The 22,425-nt window shown below is 34.4% G+C and overlaps 1 protein-coding gene across 4 annotated transcripts in view; it reads left to right on the top strand.

Moving 5' to 3' along the window:
• CEP78 (centrosomal protein 78) overlaps positions 1-22,425 on the top strand; it is a 29,469-nt gene that overhangs the window by 1,643 nt on the left and 5,401 nt on the right. For 2 of the 4 annotated variants that reach the window (XM_019736701.3, XM_019736703.3), the window contains exons 2-12: positions 1,680-1,852; positions 1,947-2,019; positions 3,073-3,176; positions 4,836-5,010; positions 7,085-7,198; positions 7,408-7,472; positions 7,746-7,857; positions 11,882-11,899; positions 13,129-13,261; positions 14,671-14,716; positions 16,052-16,180. In XM_019736701.3, coding sequence (XP_019592260.3) covers positions 1,680-1,852; positions 1,947-2,019; positions 3,073-3,176; positions 4,836-5,010; positions 7,085-7,198; positions 7,408-7,472; positions 7,746-7,857; positions 11,882-11,899; positions 13,129-13,261; positions 14,671-14,716; positions 16,052-16,180 — 1,142 coding nt within the window. The remainder of the gene's footprint in view (positions 1-1,679; positions 1,853-1,946; positions 2,020-3,072; positions 3,177-4,835; positions 5,011-7,084; positions 7,199-7,407; positions 7,473-7,745; positions 7,858-11,881; positions 11,900-13,128; positions 13,262-14,670; positions 14,717-16,051; positions 16,181-22,425) is intronic. The other 2 variants (XM_019736704.3, XM_019736702.3) reach the window with 1 other exon arrangement.

The following is a 22,425-nucleotide window of genomic DNA, read 5'->3' as shown; positions in this document are numbered from 1 at the left end:
GGAGGGCAACTTGTCATCTAAGGGCCCCAATAAAAGGTACAGGTAGGGAGGACTGGGTTACAGAGATCAGAAGACAGAATAGGAGAGGGAGGGCAGCAAGCTTGAGTGACAGTTTAAAGCAGCACTTCATCTGTGACACGAAGAACACAGTAGAAAGGGATGGGGAATGGGGAGAGGATCTTCGTATCTGATGCTTTAAAAGCAGCCTGTGGGACATCCAAATGTGTCTGCTAGACAGGTCTAGCCCAGGGTACAGATCTGGGCTCTATGGGAGGACAGGTGTTTGAAAACATGGGAGAGGATTGAGGTGATCCACAAAGAAGATCCAGAAAATCTAGGTCTGAATGTTTTTTTTAGATGGACACACTTGAATTGTTTACCAGCTGAGAAAAAGTAGCCAGCAGAGAGGGCGGGTGTGAGGATCTAGGAAAGGAAATTGATTTATTTTAAAAAACCTGAACACTTGTCATGTGCCTGGCCCTTTTCTAGGCTCTGGGGTTTGTGCCATATGTTATCTCTCCTGCAAGGACAGTTCAGCATCACCTAGATAAGAGAACTAGATTATTCAGGTTATTCTTTGCCTCTCATTCAGGTGTAGGAACTGTTCTCTGCCTCTGAAGGGACTTAACCAAAGTAATACCTTAGAAATCAAAAGAAATTCCAGTTGGAAGGGACCTTAGAGTCAAGGCCACTGTATTTAATCTTGCTTAATATTTTACACTGAATGTAAGAAAAATGTATTGCAGAAACCATTCTCTTCAGAGTTCCTTCACTGAACCTTTATCGCTTGCGTCCAGTGGGTCTAGGTTGTAGATTTTAATGTCCTAGATTTGTTTCTTCATCCTTAATTACATTTTACCTGGACTATTGCAGAAGCTTCTAGCTGGTTTTGCTGCCTCTGAGCTCAGTTTCTCTCAATTCATCTGCTTACTTGTCTTGAATGATCGTCTAATACGAAAAGATACGCTTAAAATAATGCTTATAATGGCCCACTCCCACAGGATTAGTGCATGTTGGTTCGCTCAGCTTGTGTTGCGCACAGAGGTGTGAAATCTGAGCTGTGCTCTGCCAAGTCTCAGGGGGCTAGTTGGCCCTGAGGAAGGGGTGCTTTTTCTAATCATTCCCTTTATCTAACTAGTTGTTATTATAGCAGAGGAGCACTTTTTTCTACCCTGCAAAGGAAACTGTTCTAATAGTCGCCCTGGTCCTCATCACCTGTGGGATAAAGGCCATAGTCTCTCCCAAGCTTGCTTCAGCCAACCATTCTATTTTAATTTCTGTCTCTTCTCCCTCTTCCACACCTGGCCTTTGTTCATCCCCACCTGCAATATTGCCAGTGTCCGGCAGGTGTCAGGTTTGGAAGTCTTCGCCCTGACACTCCCTCTGCAGTTAATGCACCTCCCACTCTGACTATGTAGCCGTTGTCATCTTTCTAGATTCAACTTCAGCGTTATCTTGAAGCCATCACTGAAATATAACTTTCAGCTTCCATGGGAATGTCTACGCACATAGTTTATGTTTTATATCTTATGTGGTTGAAGTTTTGAGTTTACGTGTGTCCCTCCTTAAAGAGAACTTTTAAGAGCAATCATTTCTATGCCTTAGCACAGAGCAGATGCTTTTTAATGATGATAAAATCTCTGATTGAAATCACTAACATCACAATAATTTTTCTTTAGGTTCTGACAGAAATAAAGTTTGTAGAAGTCGCGTTCCTGCTATAAGAAACAAAGATGTGACCTTCCAGCTATGTAAAGCTCTTAAATGCTGTTTAAGTGCATCAAGTGCTCTGAAGAATCTGGAGTTAAATGGACTAGTTCTGAGAGAGAGAGACTTAACTATTTTAACAAAAGTAAGCCTTCTTCGTTGTGTCCTGAGAACATTTGATAGTTGCATTTTGGGGAACCTAAACCAATAATTTTTTTAACCTTTTCTCCCCATTGAAGGGATTGAATAAATCAGCTGCTTTGGTGCACCTGTCTCTTGCAAATTGTCCAATTGGAGATGGAGGTTTAGAAAGTGAGTTTCAATCTTGTTTAAGTCTCTTCCCATCACTCTGGCCTCATGATTCCCTACAGACCACGTTAATTCCTATCTGTACCTTTTCTCGGTGCTGCCTCTTTCTATATTGTATCCTGTGCCTGCTCAAACCTTGGTCCAGTCTCACTTGTACCATGAAAGTTTCTCATGTTCTATACTTTCAGAACTAATTTTACTTAAGGTTGTGTTAAGCCATAAGCTACACAACTATATAATATTTTGCACTTTCTATTTTGTTTGTTTGTTCTTTTTATGGTTTCTCTTCAAGAAATATGGGAAGTGAAATAATAAGATGTAAAGAGAAAAATACCATCATCATTAAATAGTTAAAAGACCTATATGTAATCATATAATGCACTGTGGTATGTGCTAAAATAAGAAGTATGTGTAGAGTGCTATGAGAGCATATAAAAGTTCATCATACTCAGTGGTTTTGGTGGGGGTGTACCATGGAAGTAATCGCAGAGAAGGTGACTATTAACTGGGGCCCTGAAGAATTGGTGTGTTCACTGTTTTTCAGTTGTGGTCTGGAGGGGTAAGGAAGGAAGTCTGCATTTCAATTTGAGGGATCAGAGAGTTTGAGACCCTCTGTCTTACGTCGCTCTAGTATATTGCATAGCACCTAATAAAATTCTGGGTTATAATAGTTGACATTAAATCGTTGATTGATAATCAAAATGAGATTATAGGAAATGAAAATAGGAAGACTCGTATGCTGTTTAAGTTTTCTTATGTCTCAAAATGTAGACAGTACTATACTGAGTGGTTGGAGATAAAGATTGCAATATTTAGAGTTCAATTTAGCATCTAAATAGAATTAAACTGTTGCTATCAACTGGCATAACACTTTGTTACTGACATATGTTAGAATGCACCTAGCCATCTGTTGTCCGGGAAGATTGTAGATAATGATTTTTTTATAGAGTACAGCTATAAACCTCCAATAGACTCATGAAAAGTGAGTAAATCAGGTTTGGCCAAACTGTATAGGTTCTTCATCTAACTGTATGTGTGTTTTGTTTTTTTTTAAAGTTATTTGTCAAGGTATAAAGAACTCTGTCACTCTTAAGACAGTAAACTTCACGGGGTGTAATCTGACATGGCGAGGAGCAGATCACATGGCCAAGATCTTAAAGGTGATTTATGTTTAAACTTTCATGAAAACATAGTATGTGATTGAAGCACATTAATATATTGATACAATAAGCAGTTATTTCTGTTTTTTGATACATGTGATTGCAGTTTTAGTTTTGTTTAAAGATATGACCAGTTTTCAGTTTGCGGTTCTACCATTTAGTAACAGTAGTCCACTTAATTTTTGAAATCAGACGTAATATATAATACATTATAAATAATACTTTCATGTATGTTTAGTTATTGAAAACGTTTATTGTGATATTGTGAAGAAAATTTATGCTATTAGGCCTTCAAAAGACATAAATGCATCAAATATGTATTGTTAACTGCTGTAATTTATAAACTAATAAAAATCACTATATTAGCATTTTGTAAATATAGTTTGATTAAATAATGTCTTAACTTTACAATGGTTATAACTACTATATTTAGGCCTAAAATTACTTAATAATTGAACATGAAGCCTTTTTAATAGTTTGATGGTACAGATCAGAGATGAGGAGACTATGGCCGGTAGGCCAAATCCAGCCCATCGCTTGTTTTTATAAATAAAAGGTTTTTTTGGAACAGCCACGCCCATTTATTTACATAGTAACTATGGCTGCTTTCACCCTGAGCAGAAACTATATGGCCCACAAAGCTGAAAAATTTACCTTTGTGCTGTCCAGAGCAAGTCCATTGACCCCTGGTAAAGAAAACATTCAAGAGCAAGAATTCTGAAACCAAATGAACTAGGTTCAAATTCCAGCTCTCCTATTTCTTTGCTTTTGACCATGGACAGACAAGTTACTTAAACTCTGTTCCTCATTATGTGATTAAATGAACTAATTTGTATAAAATAGTGCCTGGCACATAATAAGCACTATGTAAGTGTTTGTGTTATTTCCTCTTGTTGCTTTAGTAATAATGAATAATCTAATGATTTGCCTTTAGAGTGTCACAGGAACTTCGAGTCTTGCTCAAGAATATAATAAGATTTTTTTTCTTTTAAAGTCAGTGTTGCTTGTTAACAAAATTTATTTTACCAATATAGAGAACTGAATATGTCTTTCTGACAATACCTGTGGTTAAAAATCAAGCCATCAATTCTCTAAGGCATTTCAAACTGACTTTGCATATTCCAGGCCTCTGAAGTTGGTGTTCATAGCCTAAATAGTATGTGAGATTCATTGAGTTAAAAGACGAAAATATTGGAACCTCTACATTTGTTTTTGTATCATTTGAAAAATGTCTGTGTTGTTTATAGTGTACATAAAATATATGCACAGAATTTCAGGTATGTATTAATAAATAAGATACTCGTTAAAAAAAAGTTTCCTGGTAGGATATCCAATCAAGTGTTTGGAGACCACTGGAAGACAGAATGATAGAAATTAGAGCCTCAGCAATGATAGAATTTATCATTGATAGAACCAATTCCCTGACTTGGCAGATAAGGAGAATAAAATTCATAGAATATAATGAGTTGTCAAAGTTTACGTAACTAATCAGCAAAAGGTCATCCCAGTGGCTATATCTAATTAATCACTGGCAGGCTGGAATCCGGGTCACTGGACTCTTAACCCACAATCAACTGTTTAACCTCTCCAGTCGACTCTCCTGGCATTCCCTGTTTCCTTATTTAAGCGTCTTATTTTCTTCTTATTAAACCTTTGCAGTATCAGACCATGAGAAGACATGAGGAAACCTGGGCTGAGAGTCTTCGTTACCGGAGACCTGATCTTGACTGTATGGCTGGCTTGAGGCGCATCACTTTAAATTGCAACACACTCATTGGTGACTTTGGCGCAAATGCTTTTGCAGAATCTCTTAGTGAGGATTTATGGCTTAGAGGTAAATTACAAAATTGAAAATATTGAATTTTTTAATATTAAATATTAGTTTTTGGCATAATACTGTTGTCATAGGAATTTCTGTAAAAAGCCTCATTCTTTCCTATAGCTTTTATTATGCTTTTAAACTTTATTTAAGAGTTGCATATATTCTTTATAGAGAATACAAAGTAACAAGAAAAAAATTACTCATGATCTTAATACCCAGACATAATTAGTTCATTTTAGTGTAAGCATTTTCAGTCTGTTTTTCTATAAATATATTTATACACTTAGAAATCACGAAAATGGAATCGTAGTATACTTAGTATTTCATAGCCCTGCTTTTTCACTTACTGTTGTATCATGTGATACTCCATTATATTGACGTGCAATAGTTTATCAATTCTTTGCAATTAGTATTAGACAGGTTGTGCTTTTCCCTCTCGGAAACATGTAGTGAGGAAACATGTAGTGAACCCTTCGTATATTCATCTCTGTGTCCATTGGGATTACTTCTGTAGAATAAGTTGTTGAAAGTAGAATGACTAAGTGTGACATATTTTTCAGAATTTGGATGTATGTTGCCAAATTGCTGGCCAGAAATGCTGTACCAATTTATAGTCCACCCTAACTGTGTGTGTGAGGCCTGTACCCTCGCAAATACTGGCTTTTGTCACGTTAAAAACTGTAAAACTACAAAAATGAATATCCTTACCCTTTTGTAATGCAAGCGGGGTTATAATATTTTTCGCTTAGGATAGTATGAGCATCTTAACAAGTCAGTAAATCTACCACATCATTTTTAGTGACTGTTGAAGAGTTCCATTATATGAATATGCCCTAGTATAGTTTATTCATTCTTGTTAGATACATAAGCTATTTCCAGTTTTCCATTGCTATAAACAGTACTGTGATACACATCCTTGCCTACATCTCTAATTGTATACTTTGGATAAATTCTCAAGAGTTGCTGAGTCTAAAGGGTATACACATTTTAAAGGCTTTTTTGTTGTATGATGTTAGCCTAATCTGATAGCTGAACAGTCACATTTTATTGTTTTGACCTGTATTCATTTGATTTCCTAGCGAGATTTACTGGCTATGTTTATTAATTTGGCTAGGTGGTTAATTATATCCTGTGTCCATTCTTCTGTAGTAAGAGTTTGTAAGAGTTACATCGTATCTGACTTGCTATTTTTGTGTGTCATGAGGTTTTGAAAGACTCCAGTTATTTCAATGTAATAGTAAACGCAACACTTGTTTTAAAAGGCTCACATGATAATTTCCTCTTATGTAGTAATTTTTACACCAGTGTTTTCGTGATGATCCCTTTGGTTTAAATGAGTAGATTGTTAAGCCTCAGAACTACTAGCATTCATGATCATTTGTTCTGTTCTTTATGTGACCTTTTACCAGGAGAGAGTTCTTCTTGACCATCATTCTTTCATGATAGGCTTTTAGCATATAGAGGCTTTTAGTGTATTTAGCATATATTTATACATTCTTTGCATTTGTCATCCTCTGAGTTCCCCTGAGACTTCTTTTCTTTGCCTTTTTCCTAAAACTAACAGTTATTATATTTCTTCTATTTTGTTTTTCCCTTTTCACTAGTTTCAAAAATGATTTGGAATAACAATTGTCACCCCAATAAACTTCAATTAAAAAAACAAAACACAATGATTTGGAGCTCAAGATCATGATCAAAAGAATACAGTACGATTTCTTTGCTCCACCCATTTTCTGCCTATCAGATTTACGCTGCCACTAGCATCCTTTCTAGTTAAGAAATGAAATTTATTTTGTGATGTTTTTCATTCATAAATTTTATAGTTATTCTTCAACTTTAATTGTAAAATGTTTGATGATTTATTGGTACTAAAGGCAGGATAATTATGGCATATCCAAGAAGTTTTTTATTGAATTTTGCATTATGTATGTGCATATACTTTGTAAAACTTTCTTTCAGTACATAATATTAAAAACCTGCTATGACTAGTCTTGCGAAGGAATCTTCCACACATGAATAAGTGAGAGTTGTCTATACATTAAATCTGTATAGAGTTGTCAAGTGACCGCTTGTCTTTCATCAATAGCTCTTGACCTGCAGCAGTGTGGCCTCACCAATGAAGGAGCAAAGTCTTTACTAAAAGCCCTTGAAACCAATAGAACTCTGGTCATTCTGGATATAAGAAAAAATCCACTTGTTGGTATGTCTCCCCCTTTTTTTTTTTAATTGATTAACAAATAGCAAAACAAAAAGAATTTGTTAGTGTATTGACAATTTTTAAAACCTAATGTGTTTACTTTCCTAATCTTATAGTTTTTTAATACAAAGTCTTGTTTGGCTTTTGTTTTTAAATGGGAGTTGCCACTTGTTAGGGAACAATTACTATAATTTCAATTTATTTTACTTTAGATCATTCTGTGATGAAAGCAGTTATCAAAAAAGTTCTCCAGAATGGAAGGAGTGCCACGTCAGAGGTATAACATATTTTAGTTCTCTAAGAATTTCTCTTCTATCAATTGTTTTTCTTCTTTTTTCTAATAAAATAAAATTATCAAGGTACTTTAAAGTTTTTAGTCAAATTAAATGGCTTTTCTGTTTTTGAAAATATTGTGTGTATTTTAATTTGGGGTCCCAAAAATGCAGATTGCAAACCTTTTAACTTAAAATATCTTAATAATTTCCAATTAAGACCAAACCCTCATAAGTTACCTTTCTCTGAAATAGAGTGTTTATTATTTCTTTTCCAGTATCAGTGGATAACTTCTCCATCAGTGAAGGAACCATTTAAAATTGCTAGACAGAAAAAGAGAACTATAATTCTGGGAAGTGGTCGAAAAGGAAAAGCTACTATTAGAATTGGTAACTCCTTCTATCTTGGCTTTTTAATGCTACTAGAACTTATACCTTTTATGTGTTTCGATATACTAAAATTAAAATCTCATTGTATGATACGTTGATGGTAACAAACAGTATTAAGTATGCATATTAGAAGGAATATAATTGTTCTGATACAGATTATGAGAATTTGTAGATGTAGAAATAATAAATTTAAGAAAGAGATACTAATATTTTTATATTTTTTCTTAATTAACCTACTTTATTGTCTCATAAAAAGTTCATTACTTTGAATATATTTCCTGGTTGATGATTACTTCTAATACTTCGCAGTTGGAATTTGGGGTGTGTTTTGATGATAATTATAGCAGTGGTGCTTTTGAGTGATGATTTTTTTTTAAATAAAGAATTATCCTTCTGTGCTATACGAAACAAAATTTCTTTCCAGTTCCTTTTCCCTTCCTTATTCCCTTGTTCCTTGGATATTCCAACCTACAGTTATTTAATCAGGTAGCACCTTGCTTCTTTTAATGATAAAATAAGAAACTTAATGTGTAGTCCTTATGAAAGAACTCTGCAAACAAGTTTATTGACCCTAGGTAGAACACTAGAAAAAGAAATTGTAAATGTTTGCTATAATGTATATTTAATTTTCCAAATAATAGGTAACTCAGAATTTTAAAATTAAACCTATAATTTTGTGACCAAATGTAATTAAAAAAAATCTTTATAAGTAGCAGGATACAAAATTAGTATTCAGAAATCAGTTGCATTTGTATATACCAATAATAAAACATCAGAAGGAGAAATTAAAAAAGCAATTCCGTTTACAATTGCTCCAAAGACTATAAAATACCTGGGAATAAATTTAACCAAAGAAGTAAAAGATCTGTACTCAGAAAATTATAAGACACTGAAGAAAGAAATGAAAGAAGATACAAATAGATGGAAACACATACCATGTTCATGGATAGGAAGAATTAATATAGTTAAAATGTCCATACTGCCTAAGGCAATATATATATTCAACGCAATTCCTATCAAACTACCAACGACATTTTTCACAGAAATAGAACATATAATCCTAAAATTTATATGAGATAACAAAAGACCCCGGATATCTTCAACAATCTTGAGAAATAAGAACAAAGTGGGAGGTATAACAATACCTGACTTCAAATTATACTACAAGGCTACAGTAATCAAAACAGCATGGTACTGGCATAAAAACAGACCCATAGATCAATGGAACAGAATAGAGAGTCCAGAAATAAATCCATGCCTATATGGCCACTTAATCTATGACAATGGAAGCAAGAATGTACGGTGGGGTAAAGACAGTCTATTCAATAAATGGTGCTGGGAAACTTGGACAGACACATGCAAAAAGATGAAGCTGGATCACCTCCTTACACCACATACAAAAATAAATTCAAAATGGCTTAAAGATTTAAATGTAAGATCTGAAACCATAAAATTCCTAGAAGAAAATATAGGAAGAAACTTCACAGACATTACCCGGAGTAAGATTTTTACTGATATATCCCCTCGCGCGAGGGAAGTAAGAGGAAAAATAAACATGTGGGATTACATCAAACTAAAAAGCTTTTTCACAGCAAAGGAAACCATCAATAAAACAAAAAGGGATCCTACTGATTGGGAAAAGATATTTGCCAATGATATATCTGATAAGGGGTTAATATCACAAATTTATAAAAAACTCACTCAACTCAACTCCAAAAAAACAAACAACCCAATTAAAAAATGGGCAGAGGACATGAAGAGACATTTTTCTAAAAAGGACACACAGATGGCAAACAGACATATGAAGAAATGTTCAACCTCACTAACCATTAGAGAAATGCAAATAAAAACCACAATGAGATACCACCTCACCCCAGTCAGGATGGCTATCATCAATAAATCAACAAACAACAAGTGCTGGCGTGGATGCGGAGAAAAGGGAACGCTGGTGCACTGTTGGTGGGAATGCAGATTGGTGCAGCCATTATGGAAAACAGTTTGGAGATATCTCAAAAATCTGAAAATGGAACTACCTTATGATCCAGCAATCCCACTCCTAGGTATCTATCCGGAGAAATCCAAAACTCCAATTCAAAAATCTTTATGCACTCCTATGTTTATTGCAGCACTATATACAATAGCCAAGACCTGGAAACAACCGAAATGCCCATCAGTAGATGACTGGATTAAGAAACTGTGGTACATTTATACAATGGAGTATTACGCAGCCATAAAGAAGAAAGAAATCTTACCATTTGCAACAACATGGATGGACCTAGAGAACATTATGTTAAGTGAAATAAGTCAGAAAGAGAAAGACAAATACCATATGATCTCACTTATATGCGGAATCTAAAGAAAAGAATAAGTGAATGAACTAATCAGAAACAGTTTTGGAAACATGGAGGAAAAAACAGAGGGTTGCTAGAGGGGCGGGGGGGTGGGGATAAGGGGAAGGTGAGAGGTTTTGGGAACGTACAGAGGGATAGTGGATGGGGGGAGGGGGGTTCACACAGTGTGAGGGATATAAATGATAAATGTCTAAGTTTTGCTTTGTCTTGTGCACCTGAAACTAATTAAAAAAAAAAAAAAAAAAAAAAAGAAATGGGTAAAAATAGAAAGAAAAAAAAAAAAATCTTTATAAAACCCTTTAACAACCAATGGCGTAAGTTTCACATTCTCCTGAATATGTAAATTTGGTATAATCTAGTTCAACTGATATTTTTATATTGTTTCTAAAGAGACTTTAACTTTTATTTTTTAGAACACGTTATCTTTAGTCACAAATACCTTTTTTTTCTTTTCTGTGATAAGAATGAATGGCAGAGTGGAATTAGTTAAACCAAATCTAATATGAACCTCACCCTTTCTTGTGAGTAAATATAAATTTTGAAACAGTAAAACATAAGGTTTAATATAAAGGAAGCAAAACAAATTTTTTAGGTTTATAATCAGTCAGTTTCCCAGAAAAATGTTTGCAGTTCTTTAGTTATATACCAGATACATGAAGATCACCAAACAGTTAACAATAATCTTTTATGTAGCTACTACCTGAAATTTCTAAAAATTGTTGTTTGACTTAATACCACTGAGCTATACACTTAAAAAATGATTAAGATGGTAAATTTCATGTTACATCTATTTTACCACAATTTTCTTTTACATATGTTTGAAGATTTTTGTTTAGGTTTTATAAGGGTATTATATTAGTATAACAATAGAAATAAAAGTAGAAAGCACCTCTAATTTCATTATCCCATTAAGCAATATTTATATTTTCTTTTTTTCCCTCCTATTATCTATAAACATAATTCCACATTGCTTAAATGCAATTGGCCATTCTTTTCACTGTATGTTACATTAAAATTTTATATGATTTGTAGTTGTAATTTTTACTGCATTTACAAGATTTCATTGAGTTGATAGGTTAATTTTCTAAATTAGTGAAAAATTTAAAATAAACCTAAACATTAAATCATTTTTTTAAATGCTATTATAAACGTCTTCATAAATACAACTTTTTTTTTTACTATTAAAACGTGTGATTTTGATTCTCCATTAATCAACTTGTTTCGTCAATAATGTATTAAGTAGTAGTGGTTAAGGGTGTTTATTAAATCGAAAGCTTACAATTTGCCTACCAATTTTTATTTCAAAGCAATGATATTTTAGTAGTCAGATAATACATACAAAGAAGTTGAGTTTGTGATAGCACACAAATTATTATTATTAAAAATTTGTGTCGTATATAAAGCATTCTTAAAGTGTCTAATATGGAGGTTTGATATAATATTAGAAATATATATATATACATATATATATAAAAACAAGTTAGGAATTCTATAATTTTAGTACCTGCTAGTATGTAACAGGACATCATGTAATGAGAATAAAGCAAAAATATTTTTCTTACTTAGCATGATTAAACAAAGTGGAAATATGACAAGTTTACGAGCTCACTGAGCTATTTTAAAGAGTAATTTTATTTTATTTCTTGGGCTTTTTTTTCTTGTATTTGCCTCAGTTATTTGGAGACATAGAGGTAAGCCAAATCAGTACCTGGCTATATAGTTAGATCCAGGTAAGTTTAGGGGTTAAATGATTGTCTGAATTGTGTCACAGTCATATTGTAACGATGTGTACAAAAAGAAGATGGAACTTTTATTAGAATTTTTTTTGTCTCCTGACAAGATAAATTCTTTTGGTTTTAATTATAGATATATTTGCATTACTTTCTGAAAGTAAAAAAAAAGGTATACATATATAAACTACATACACACATTCTTTGCTGGAGGATAATTAAATAACAGAAATTTAATAGCATAACATGAACCAAGCTCCTGTACATTTAAGAGGCATGTAAATTTATCCAGAGAAATAACAAAGAATCATATTGTGATTATCAATAAAATAAACTACACTATATGAAATATTCATTCCATGCCATCCTAATGCTGCTAAAGTAGATCTTCTATAGTAAAATAGATTTGAAGAATAAATATAACCATTTTTACAAACCTATATTGTTTTCAGTAACATAGAAAATATTTAAATATGAATTTTAATATATGGTTTATTTTAAATAATGTATTAACATATAGGGTAGTTTTTGCTACCAAATATTTCATATGAAGATACTTGACTCTTTAGTATTGAAATACAGAATAAGTGTCCACATTTCGCTCTTTTGTCCAGTGGGTTTTGTTTCTTTTGTGTTTTCTATATGAAATCAAATGTGCAATAAAGGCCAGCAGACGTATAGGAGAGTAATATTGACTCACCTACCACCCAGGAACTTTCAACCTCATAACTTTGATAGTTTTTATATAGAAAAATTAATCTTAAATTGAAGTTTTGGTCTAATTCAGAAAATTCTGTTTGTCGGGAGTCCTGGGTGTACCTGTGTTTCTCTATTCTTGAGATTCAGAAATGCCCAGTGTATTCTGAGATTCAGTAAACTGAGTATTTCTACATGATACATAATGTATCATGTATAATTTTTCATTCCTCGGAATATATTTATTTACTTGTGCATATTCTGCACATCTCATAATTGTATTTTAGTTAAAATGATAACTTGTTACTGTAGAGAACTTTTTAGACATTGCTGCCTATGTGAAAACATTTTTACAAAATGATCCTGTCTTTAATGGCTTTGACACCATTGTCAAGTGCCTATTTGTATTCTTTTAAAAGTGTGCACATATGATAATTGCTCTATAGACCTTTAGTGCATCTTGAGTCTTTCTTTTAATGCTTTCTCAAACTTAGGATTGGCTACAAAGAAGCCTGTAGCTAATGGAAGAAAACAGTCCCATGGTAAAGAATATTCTCCTAAACCTTTACCTCCTGGTGTGTCTGGTTTCCTGCCATGGCGTACTGCAGAACGCGCAAAAAGGAACAGGTAGAGTATTTTTATTCCCTATCTTTAGTCATTCAGAATTCTTTATTTTGGAGCTTCTTTTATGTGGGAGGTCTCTGGTGGTTTCTATAGAGGAGCTCTCATGCGTCTTTTGGAGCAAAAATTAATAGAAGACCCGGTCTTACTTTACTATAATATAAGCCCGGGTCTTATATAATATGATATAAGACCAGGTCTATAATATAATATAATATAATATAATATAATATAATATAATATAATATAATATAATATATAATACCGGGTCTTATATTAATTTTTGTTCCAAAAGATGCATTAGAGCTGATTGTCCAGCTAGGTCTTATTTTGGGGGAAACACGGTAGTTCACCTTTAAGGAAGAAAAAAGAATTTTAATTGGAGTTTAAAGTTATTTGAGTGTCATAATAGATTCAACCCTGTGAGAGTCAAGAGGAGAGTAAAATTATCTCTAATTGTGCAGATAAGAAAGGTTTCATCAAAGCGGGTGGTTGAGCCAAGTCCTGCAACACAGAAGTAGGAATTTGGATGTGTAGGAAAGGGGGGAAAAACATTTTAAGCATGGGGAAGAGTTTAGTGTAGAATGGATGAGAAGGTATGGATTAGACTTAATCTAACTCAGCCAACTGGCGTAACTCATTTTAGTGAAGCGGATTTAGTGACTCTAGACTTAACTAGTCTTAGCTGATTGCTTACCCAGGAGATAACTATTCATAGTAATTTTTGTCATAGAAGTGTAAAAGTCCTTTAAAAGTGTTGAACTATATAACTTTACACTTGCTAGTGAATTAGATTGCTATAGATTAGTTTCACACGACTTACTTGGTAATATTCAAGAAATTGGGGATTAACAATTGCTTAAGAAAACAAAATTTATGTTAAATAGGAGTTGAAGTGGGTACTATATAAAATATCTGTTCAGTTGCTCACATTAAATTAACGTCTGTAGACTCCATTGGACAATTGACTACTTTTTTGCAAATGGTGATGTGAATTATTACTGCATAAACTATAGTGCTGAGGCCCCAGTCTTTGCACATTAGTTTTTCATCTGCACATTAATTTTGTGGTTTCATATCTTCTTCTTGAGGCACTTACTAATCTCAAGTACATCCTTGTCATAAGGAGCTATAAATTTGAGCATGATTAATATCACCAGTTAAAGAAATCTCAACCACTCTCAACATGGGAACTGAAGGTGCCTCGCAGTTCAGAGGTATCACAAAGCCAATCTGCTAAATTCTGTTCCATTTTCTCCATAGCAGAGCCTTCCAGGTCCTTATTTTGAACTTGTTTATTTTTAAACATAATTCTATATGGATATTGTACACAATCCTGACAAGTTTCATTAACTGGGGTTAACTGATGATGTATTTCCATTAAAATATAACTTAATGTGTTTATATTTCTTTAGGGGTTTTCCATTAATCAAAACTCGCGATATATATAATCAGTTGCAGGTATGTAGTTATCATATTTATAATGTATAGGGGGTTGAAGTGGGAAAGGTGGAAGACCATTCTCTTTGCTTTTTAGAGTTAACAGAATTTTACAAGAAACATTTCCCTCCCTAAAATAATTCATTTAAAAGTTGTCAGGTCACTCTCTCAATGCCACTTTGTAGTTGGGTAGGGCACACTGGGGGCTTTGTGATTTTATCTGTAAAACAGTAAGCTATTTCTCCTGCCTATAAATTAGCTATTACCCAGTGAAATTAACTTGACTACCATTTCTGACCAGATACATGGAGCTGTCATATTCAGGAACGTCGTTGTGCTTTAAAGAAATGCTATTTGAGGGCTATGTAAGTTCCAGATCCTGAAGCCAAAATAAAGCACAAATCTCAAAGCCTCTGGTTTCTCAGAGCACTTTTTCCTCTCTCACCAAAACCACACGTGCTCCCTGTCATACTGCCTCCTGGTCTTGTAGCAGATGCATCCTGGTTCTCGTTCCCAGTTCTCTTAGACTGGAATAGAGCACCACTGAGATTGAGCGGAGAGCACGCTGCGTGTCAGTACTGCCCCTGCGTGCCCAGGAGAAGAGGGCACACCTCCTTCTACTATTGGGATCTTCCTGTTCTGTAGGGTTTGCTGCTTGTGGTCAAAATGACGTCCCAGTGACTTGTCTTCTCTGCAGTTGTGTATTACCAGCACACTTCTTGGTGGTCTGTAGACTTTTTATGGGACTGTGACCAGGTCCACTATTAAATGTTTGGAAACAATGAACAACATTCCAGTGGCAGTGAACCTTGGCAGGAAAGTTGTATTATTATGACACTAGTTTAGCTTAAGGATGATAAGATGAGGTTTTTGATGAGTCAGTTTTAGTTGTGTATGTGTACGTGACTTATTTTTTTAAATTCTAATGTTTAACTTTCTATATTCTAATTCTTTGTAAGTCCCCTATTGATGGATTTTCCTCCTAAAAACTACATTTTCTTGTAGACTCTTTGTGTCTGTGATAGAGAATAAATTTCTTATCTGCAGTATAAAGTTCATATGAGAAAAAAATGTTTAATCTGGCTTCTCACTTGGCTTATGGGAAAGATATTTAATAAAATAATATGGGCAACTCCAAATATTAATCCTAACCATGTGTAACAGAATCCTGTACAGTAAGCCAGCAAAAATAAGTTACTGTCATTTTACTTTGTCATTTCTTGTTTTAGACTAAGGAGCAATGAAAGAGATTTATAAATAGTAACTTGATAACTCAGATCACTTTTGTTAAATGTCCTTTAATATTTGGTATCTGGTTTATGTTATCGCTTATACTCCTTGTCTTCTTTCTTTAAGCAACCAGGTTTTCCAGTGACTGTGACAGTAGAGAGTCCTTCCTCCTCGGAAATCGAAGAGGTCGATGACTCATCAGAAAGTGTTCCAGAAGAGCGTGAGAAAACCAGTTTAAAACAAGAAGCATTACAGGTACAAAGTTACCGCTTTAAAGATATATAGGAGATTATTTTTCACACTATAGTTGTTACCTGGTGGAAGCCTGATTACAATACTGGACAGCTTCCCTAAAGGTTCCGTTTTCCACTCCCATCTGTGTCATATCCCCTTGAATGGTTCCTTAGCTTAGACCAAGGTGAAAGGTGGACATTTGAACTCTTAAAAAGTAAAAATCAAAACATGTCATCAGTAAAATATTTTCTTTTCCTTACAACCATACGACATAATAGATTTATGGAGAACTTTTTAATCATAAGATAAACTCTAAGAAATTGATTCTGAATGTAGTAGTCAGTTGATTCAGTGCTCTTATTTTACAGATCAGGAAATTAACACTTCTAGCTGAACTCTCTATAAGAGGAAACTATGACCTTATTTTTAACAAAAGTAAAGTTGGTAAAAAAGTTTTGATGTTGATATTCTCCTTTCCTAAAATAAAAAAATCTCAAGAAGCTACATTATATTGCCTAATAAACTTCACATCTAATGTCATTCCATACTTCAGTTTATATGGATAGAAAAGAAAAATTGATTTTTATAACAAATTTTTGCACCTCAAAAATATTGTATTTATTATTTCAACTTTAACGCAGAGTTGATAATTTGTAGTAAACAAGAGAAAAATCTTTTGGGGGACCTTGTCTGTTTTTGTGCTACAAAGTGCACATTTAATTTTAAAAACTTACTTAATATGATTTTCTTTTGATATAAAATATGACAGATTTAGATAGAACTACTTATCCAATTATTATAGGACTATAGGGATTACTATTTGATTTTCAAAAAAGCCAGATTTTTCAGTTTTTAAATTAAAAATAATTATAATATAGAGAAATTTTAGGGTAAGTACTTAGAAAATTATAAAATATTACAGTGGGAGGAATCTATCAGTCATGTAGAATTAATTACCCCTTTCATCTTATAAATGAGCACCTACAATTTATGGCATGTAAGTGGTTTATTCTAAGTTGCAGAGTAACAGACCAGACTCTAGAAGTGTCTAATTCACATTTATTCTCATTTTAGATTTGTTGTTATTTATGGCTTTCATCAGGCGGCTAGAAGATTGTTTTTCTAAAAGCAATTATAGATATTGGGGAAGACCAAGAAGGTTAGAAACTAACTAGGAAAGAGCTGATTCAAGATACACTGAGGACCCTTTCAGCTCCCAAATTGTCCATTAAGAGTTAAAAATTAAGTAAATTATGTATATTCTTACAATGGGAGAACTATAAAGCAATAAGATTGAATGAACTAGAGCAGGAGTGTCCAAACTGCGGCCTGCGGGCCAACTGTGGCCCGCAGTCCATTTTTAACTGGCCCGCAGCAAATTCCAAAAATATGTTTAGTTTACTTACATAAACCAGGTGAGGCAATACGTACTTCATCTCGAGTGAGTCGCCCGGCTGTTTGTGTATTTTACCACATATGGCCCTTGGTAAAAAACGTTGAAAAAAGTTTGGACACCCCTGAACTAGAGCTATAGGCAGCAATGTGGATGAATTTTTAAAAATAATGTTCAGTGAAAGAAATAAGATAAATAAGGCTGCATACAATATGATCTCTTCACATAAAATTAAAAGTTGGCAAAACTATATTGTTAGGGATGCGTGCATGTAAAGGAAATGATTGTCAGGTAAGGAGGATGGTGTTTAACTCTAAGAGGAGAGGAGGGACTTATGATGGGGAAAGGATATGAGGGATTTGTGAGATGCTGGCAAGTAGTACTTATAGACTTGAATGGTAGTTATATAGTAGGTAATCTTTTTATTTGTAACACTGACAGTTTTGTTCTGTGCACTTCATTATGCATATTATTTTACAACTGAAAATCTGCTTCAAGAAGTGGTTGTCTCTATGTGTCAGTGGCATGAGACTACATCTGACCCTTGAATGACGTGGGGATAGGGCCACTGACCGCCTGCGTAGTCAAAAATCCGACTACTATAACTTAAGTCAGCCCTCCACATATGTGGTTTCCCAACCACCAGTTATGAACAATTCAGGTTTGAACTATGCGTGTCAATTGAAAACTCCACCTTTAGGTAGACCCACACAATTCAAACCCTCATTGCTCAGGTGTCAACTATACTTCATTCTAAGCCTCTCGCTACTGCTTGCATTCACATGTTCATCACTTAGCATTAATTGAACATATTCTATGTACCTAGCACTCTTCTGAGTGTTATATGTGTGTTAATTTATGTAATCCTCACAAGAGTCCTATGATGTGGGAACTCCTCTCCATTTTACAGATGAGTAAATTGAGACCGAGAGTTACTGAACTTGTCCAGGGTTATATAGCTAAGGGTTAGGGCCAGGATTTTGCCCCAGAGAATCTGAATTTTTTTTAATGTAATCTAAAAGAGAAATTTAGTAATTATAAGCAAAAAAACAATGCACATTTAAGGAAGATGGCAAATTTTCACCTATCCAGTTAGAGACAAACACACATTCTTTCACACACATAAATCTTGTATTGGCAGGCCTTTTCCTTATTCAGCAGTTATTCATTGACTGTCTGCTTTGTGCTGGGCACAGGTGCTGGGAATAAATGCTTAAAATGCACTACTTTCCCTTAAATATCTTGCACTTTAAGTGAGGAAGAGAGCCAACAGTTATAATAGAGGTTATACCAACTGGTACACTGCCATTAACAGTATAAAACTTTAGAAATCCTTTGGAAAGCAATTTGGAGATAGGTACCTCAGCCTTAAAAATGTTCATTTGCTTTGATCTCAAACTAATTTTTATTGATTTATTGGATGAAAATTATGCAAAATATGGGAAAAAGCCTTCATGCATAAAAATATTTTGTCTTATAATACTGAAAAGTTTAACCATAAAGGAATAATTGGTGTGGACTGATAAACCCTCTCAATCGAATATTTTGTAGCCCACTAAAAGACAGGGTATGGATCCCATGATTATGTGAGAAATGATTGATTGTGTTAAATGGAAATAACTTGAACATAAGATTTGATACAGATATGATGGGAGGTTTGTTCCAAGAAAATATTAACTAACCAATATGTAGAAGGGAGAAGGGGAGAGCAGATGACAGGAAGAAAAATTACTCCCAAACCGTATCATTCATCTTATGTAAGTAATAGAATATCAAGCGATTTTACCTTCTGATTTCTTTTTTTTTTTTTTTTTTTAATTTTACTGGGGAACAGTGTGTTTCCCCAGGGCCCATCAGCTTCAAGTCGTTGTCCTTCAGTCTAGTTGTGTAGGGCACAGCTCAGCTCCAAGTCCAGTCGCCATTTTCAGTCTTTAGTTGCAGGGGGCGCAGCCCACCATCCCATGTGGGAATTGAACCAGCAACCATGTTGAGAGCTGGTGCTCTAACCAGCTGAGCCATCGGGCACCCCATCCAGGAGCTCAGCGGCAGCTCATTGTCTTTAATCTAGTTGTGGAGGGCACAGCTCATTGGCTCTTGTGGGAATCAAACCAGCAACCCTGTTTTTCAGAGCTCTCGCCCTAACCAGCTCAGCCATCCAGATGCCCCCATATTTCCTTTTAAGGAACATGAATTACTTTGTAGAAATAGGGAACACTTTTTCATAAAAATTTAATATTATGTTCTAATTCCCTCCACTAGAGGGAGAAGCTATTTCATATAATTAGCACTTAACATGCTGTTTAGAACTAGTTAAGAATGAAGTATTTTAATCTTCTTTCTCTGGTTGTGATGGGGGTTTTTGTTTGCTTATTTGTTTAGAGTATGTGAAATCAGTTTTAAATATCGATAACATTTTGTAAATAGAGTAATTTTACTTTTTTTCCCCTTTTTCTCATTAAAAATTTGGCTGGCTTTAACTGGTAATGAAATATTAAAGAATTTGAAGTTATTAGACTGTTTATTAAGTTTTTAAACGTATGTTCTACATATAAAAAATTTATGTTCATTGAGCAAATATTTGAAAACAATAAAAAACTTATTGAAGGAAATAAAAGCCACCTCTGCATGTACATACACCTAATCTGCCCTATTGTCTTAAAAAGATATCAAAAACATTTTGTCATGTCACTAAATACTCTTCTACATCAGAGAATCTGATAAAGCTAATGGACAATCTCCCAAGAAAAACACACAGGTATATTCTGAATCTGGAACTCCTGAAGCCCATTCATTTATTCTGGGTGGGGCGTCTTGTTATCATTTTTTAGTAGCTTTATAGAGCATTCTTTCATATGGGTGTGCTATTTTTATTTAAATCAATCCCAATTTGGAGGTTTTTAGCCTACTTCTGGTTTAGTTATAAGCAGTCCTATGACATCATGTTGGCAGATAAATCTTTGCGCACATCGTTGATGATTTGCTTAAATTCTTGTATGTAGGGTTGGTATGTACTAAAAATTATGGTGCCAGTTTCCTCTCCCCATGATGGCATATCAAGTTCCTCCCCTCAACACATACACACCAGGGGTAAACTAAACTTTTAAGATAAAAGTCCTTGTTTAAGTGATTATTCAAAAGCCTTTAAAATATTAAAATATGCTTGTTTTAATAAATATAGATATTCTGTTTATTTATGGTTACATAAGAAACCATCCAAGACAGTGGCTTAAAATAATAATAATCTTTTATTTTGTTCGTGAATCTGGGAGTTGAATAGTATATTAATTTTCTGTTACTATAAACTTAGTGATTTAACATAACACCTATTTATTAGTTCATAGTTCTTTGGATTAGTACTCCAGGCACAGCGGCATGACTAGGTTCTCTGTGATCAGTCTCATAAAGCTGAAATTAAGATGTCATTCACTGTGTTACCATCTGGAGTCTCTGGGAAAGAATCTACTTCCATGCTTTTTCAGGTCATTGGTATAATTCAGTTCCTGTAGTTGTCGGACAGAGTTCCCTCCTTTTGATAGGAAAGCTGCCCATCAGTCGGTAGACAAGCTTTTTTTTTTTTTTTTCATGATACAGAAGTATTTAATAACCGCAACGTCAGTACAGGAAAACACATAGCCTGTATCTCATCCTTTAAAACCAAAATAGCCAATTGGAAAGTCAATACAGCTTCTTTTTACCTAAAAAAAAAAAAAAAAAAAATCTAAAGTACACATTGGAAATTGAATTATTTTTCTTCTTTCTAGAGATGTGATATCTGTGTTTTATGGTCAATAATGTTCTGTCAAGCATCGTACTAAGCCAGTGTACTAAATCAAAGCAGACAGATGACCAGTAGCTCTTTGCTGTCTCCTATTCCTGCTGAGCTTGACCAGTAACACACCGTCTTGGTAGGAAGACTTTGACAGGAAGAAGGAATTGCAGAGCCCTTACCCCATCAGAAAACCTAATGAACTGATTTATACAGAAAGGGTTTTAAGCAAACCTGCACAAACACTTAACATGCTATAAGAACAGGATACCTTTTAGTCCGTTTCCAGAATAAGCACACATTCCTTGATGCCCAGTAAAATAGGAGCGCCAATATAGAAAACATTTTTGCTTTCACAGCACTAACAACTAAAAAGCACACAGCATAAAATACTTTGATCTTTAAGTGGGTAATCATGGAAGTTCCAAGGTTACATCCACTAGGTTAACCTGAGTATTCATCTATAAAAATATTTTTTCAAAATGCTTAAAAGAATTCTAGAAACGGGGACTACATCAGGACCAGCAGAAGACATATTGATATAAGGACTGCAAATGTAAGGCTAGGAATTGATTTTCACATGTAGCTTTTAGGTGAAGGACATATCTCTCAGTTGATGCTTACAGCCAACCCTAGCTGTAATAACAGGAGCTCCAGAAATCTTAAGACAGGCAACTGACTTGAGTGACACCCTAGATAAATATTCCCAAGTAGTCAAACACCTCATTGAGGCTGAAGGACTGAAACTTTGACGTATGTTAAAAGCTGTGAATGTACAAAAAGATTCATGCAAAGCCTGCTGGGACAAAGAGGGCTGGTGATGGTTGGTGCTGACACACCAACATGTGTGTTGGGGAAGAGCCCCCCACGTGGAATGCGGGAGGCGGGCTTGTTCCAGAGGAGCCCAACTCAAAAGCCAGTCAAGGGACAGTCTTACCTCCTAGAGGCCTCCCTCGTATTCCTTGCCACATGATCATACTTGACTTTTTCAGAGCCAGCAACAGAGAATCTGCCTCTCGTCCCTTTTGTACTTACAAACCTTCAGGAAGAGCTGGTCCCTTTTAGTGGGCTTTCTGGTTAGGTCACGTTCATCCAGAATAATCTTCC

Source organism: Rhinolophus sinicus, chromosome 16, assembly GCF_057876585.1.
Source record: "Rhinolophus sinicus isolate RSI-liver-muscle chromosome 16, RSI-T2T, whole genome shotgun sequence".
NCBI classification, from domain to species: domain Eukaryota; kingdom Metazoa; phylum Chordata; class Mammalia; order Chiroptera; family Rhinolophidae; genus Rhinolophus; species Rhinolophus sinicus.
The sequence above is the reverse complement of the archived record's forward strand: the minus strand, read 5'-3'. Positions and strand labels throughout refer to the sequence as shown.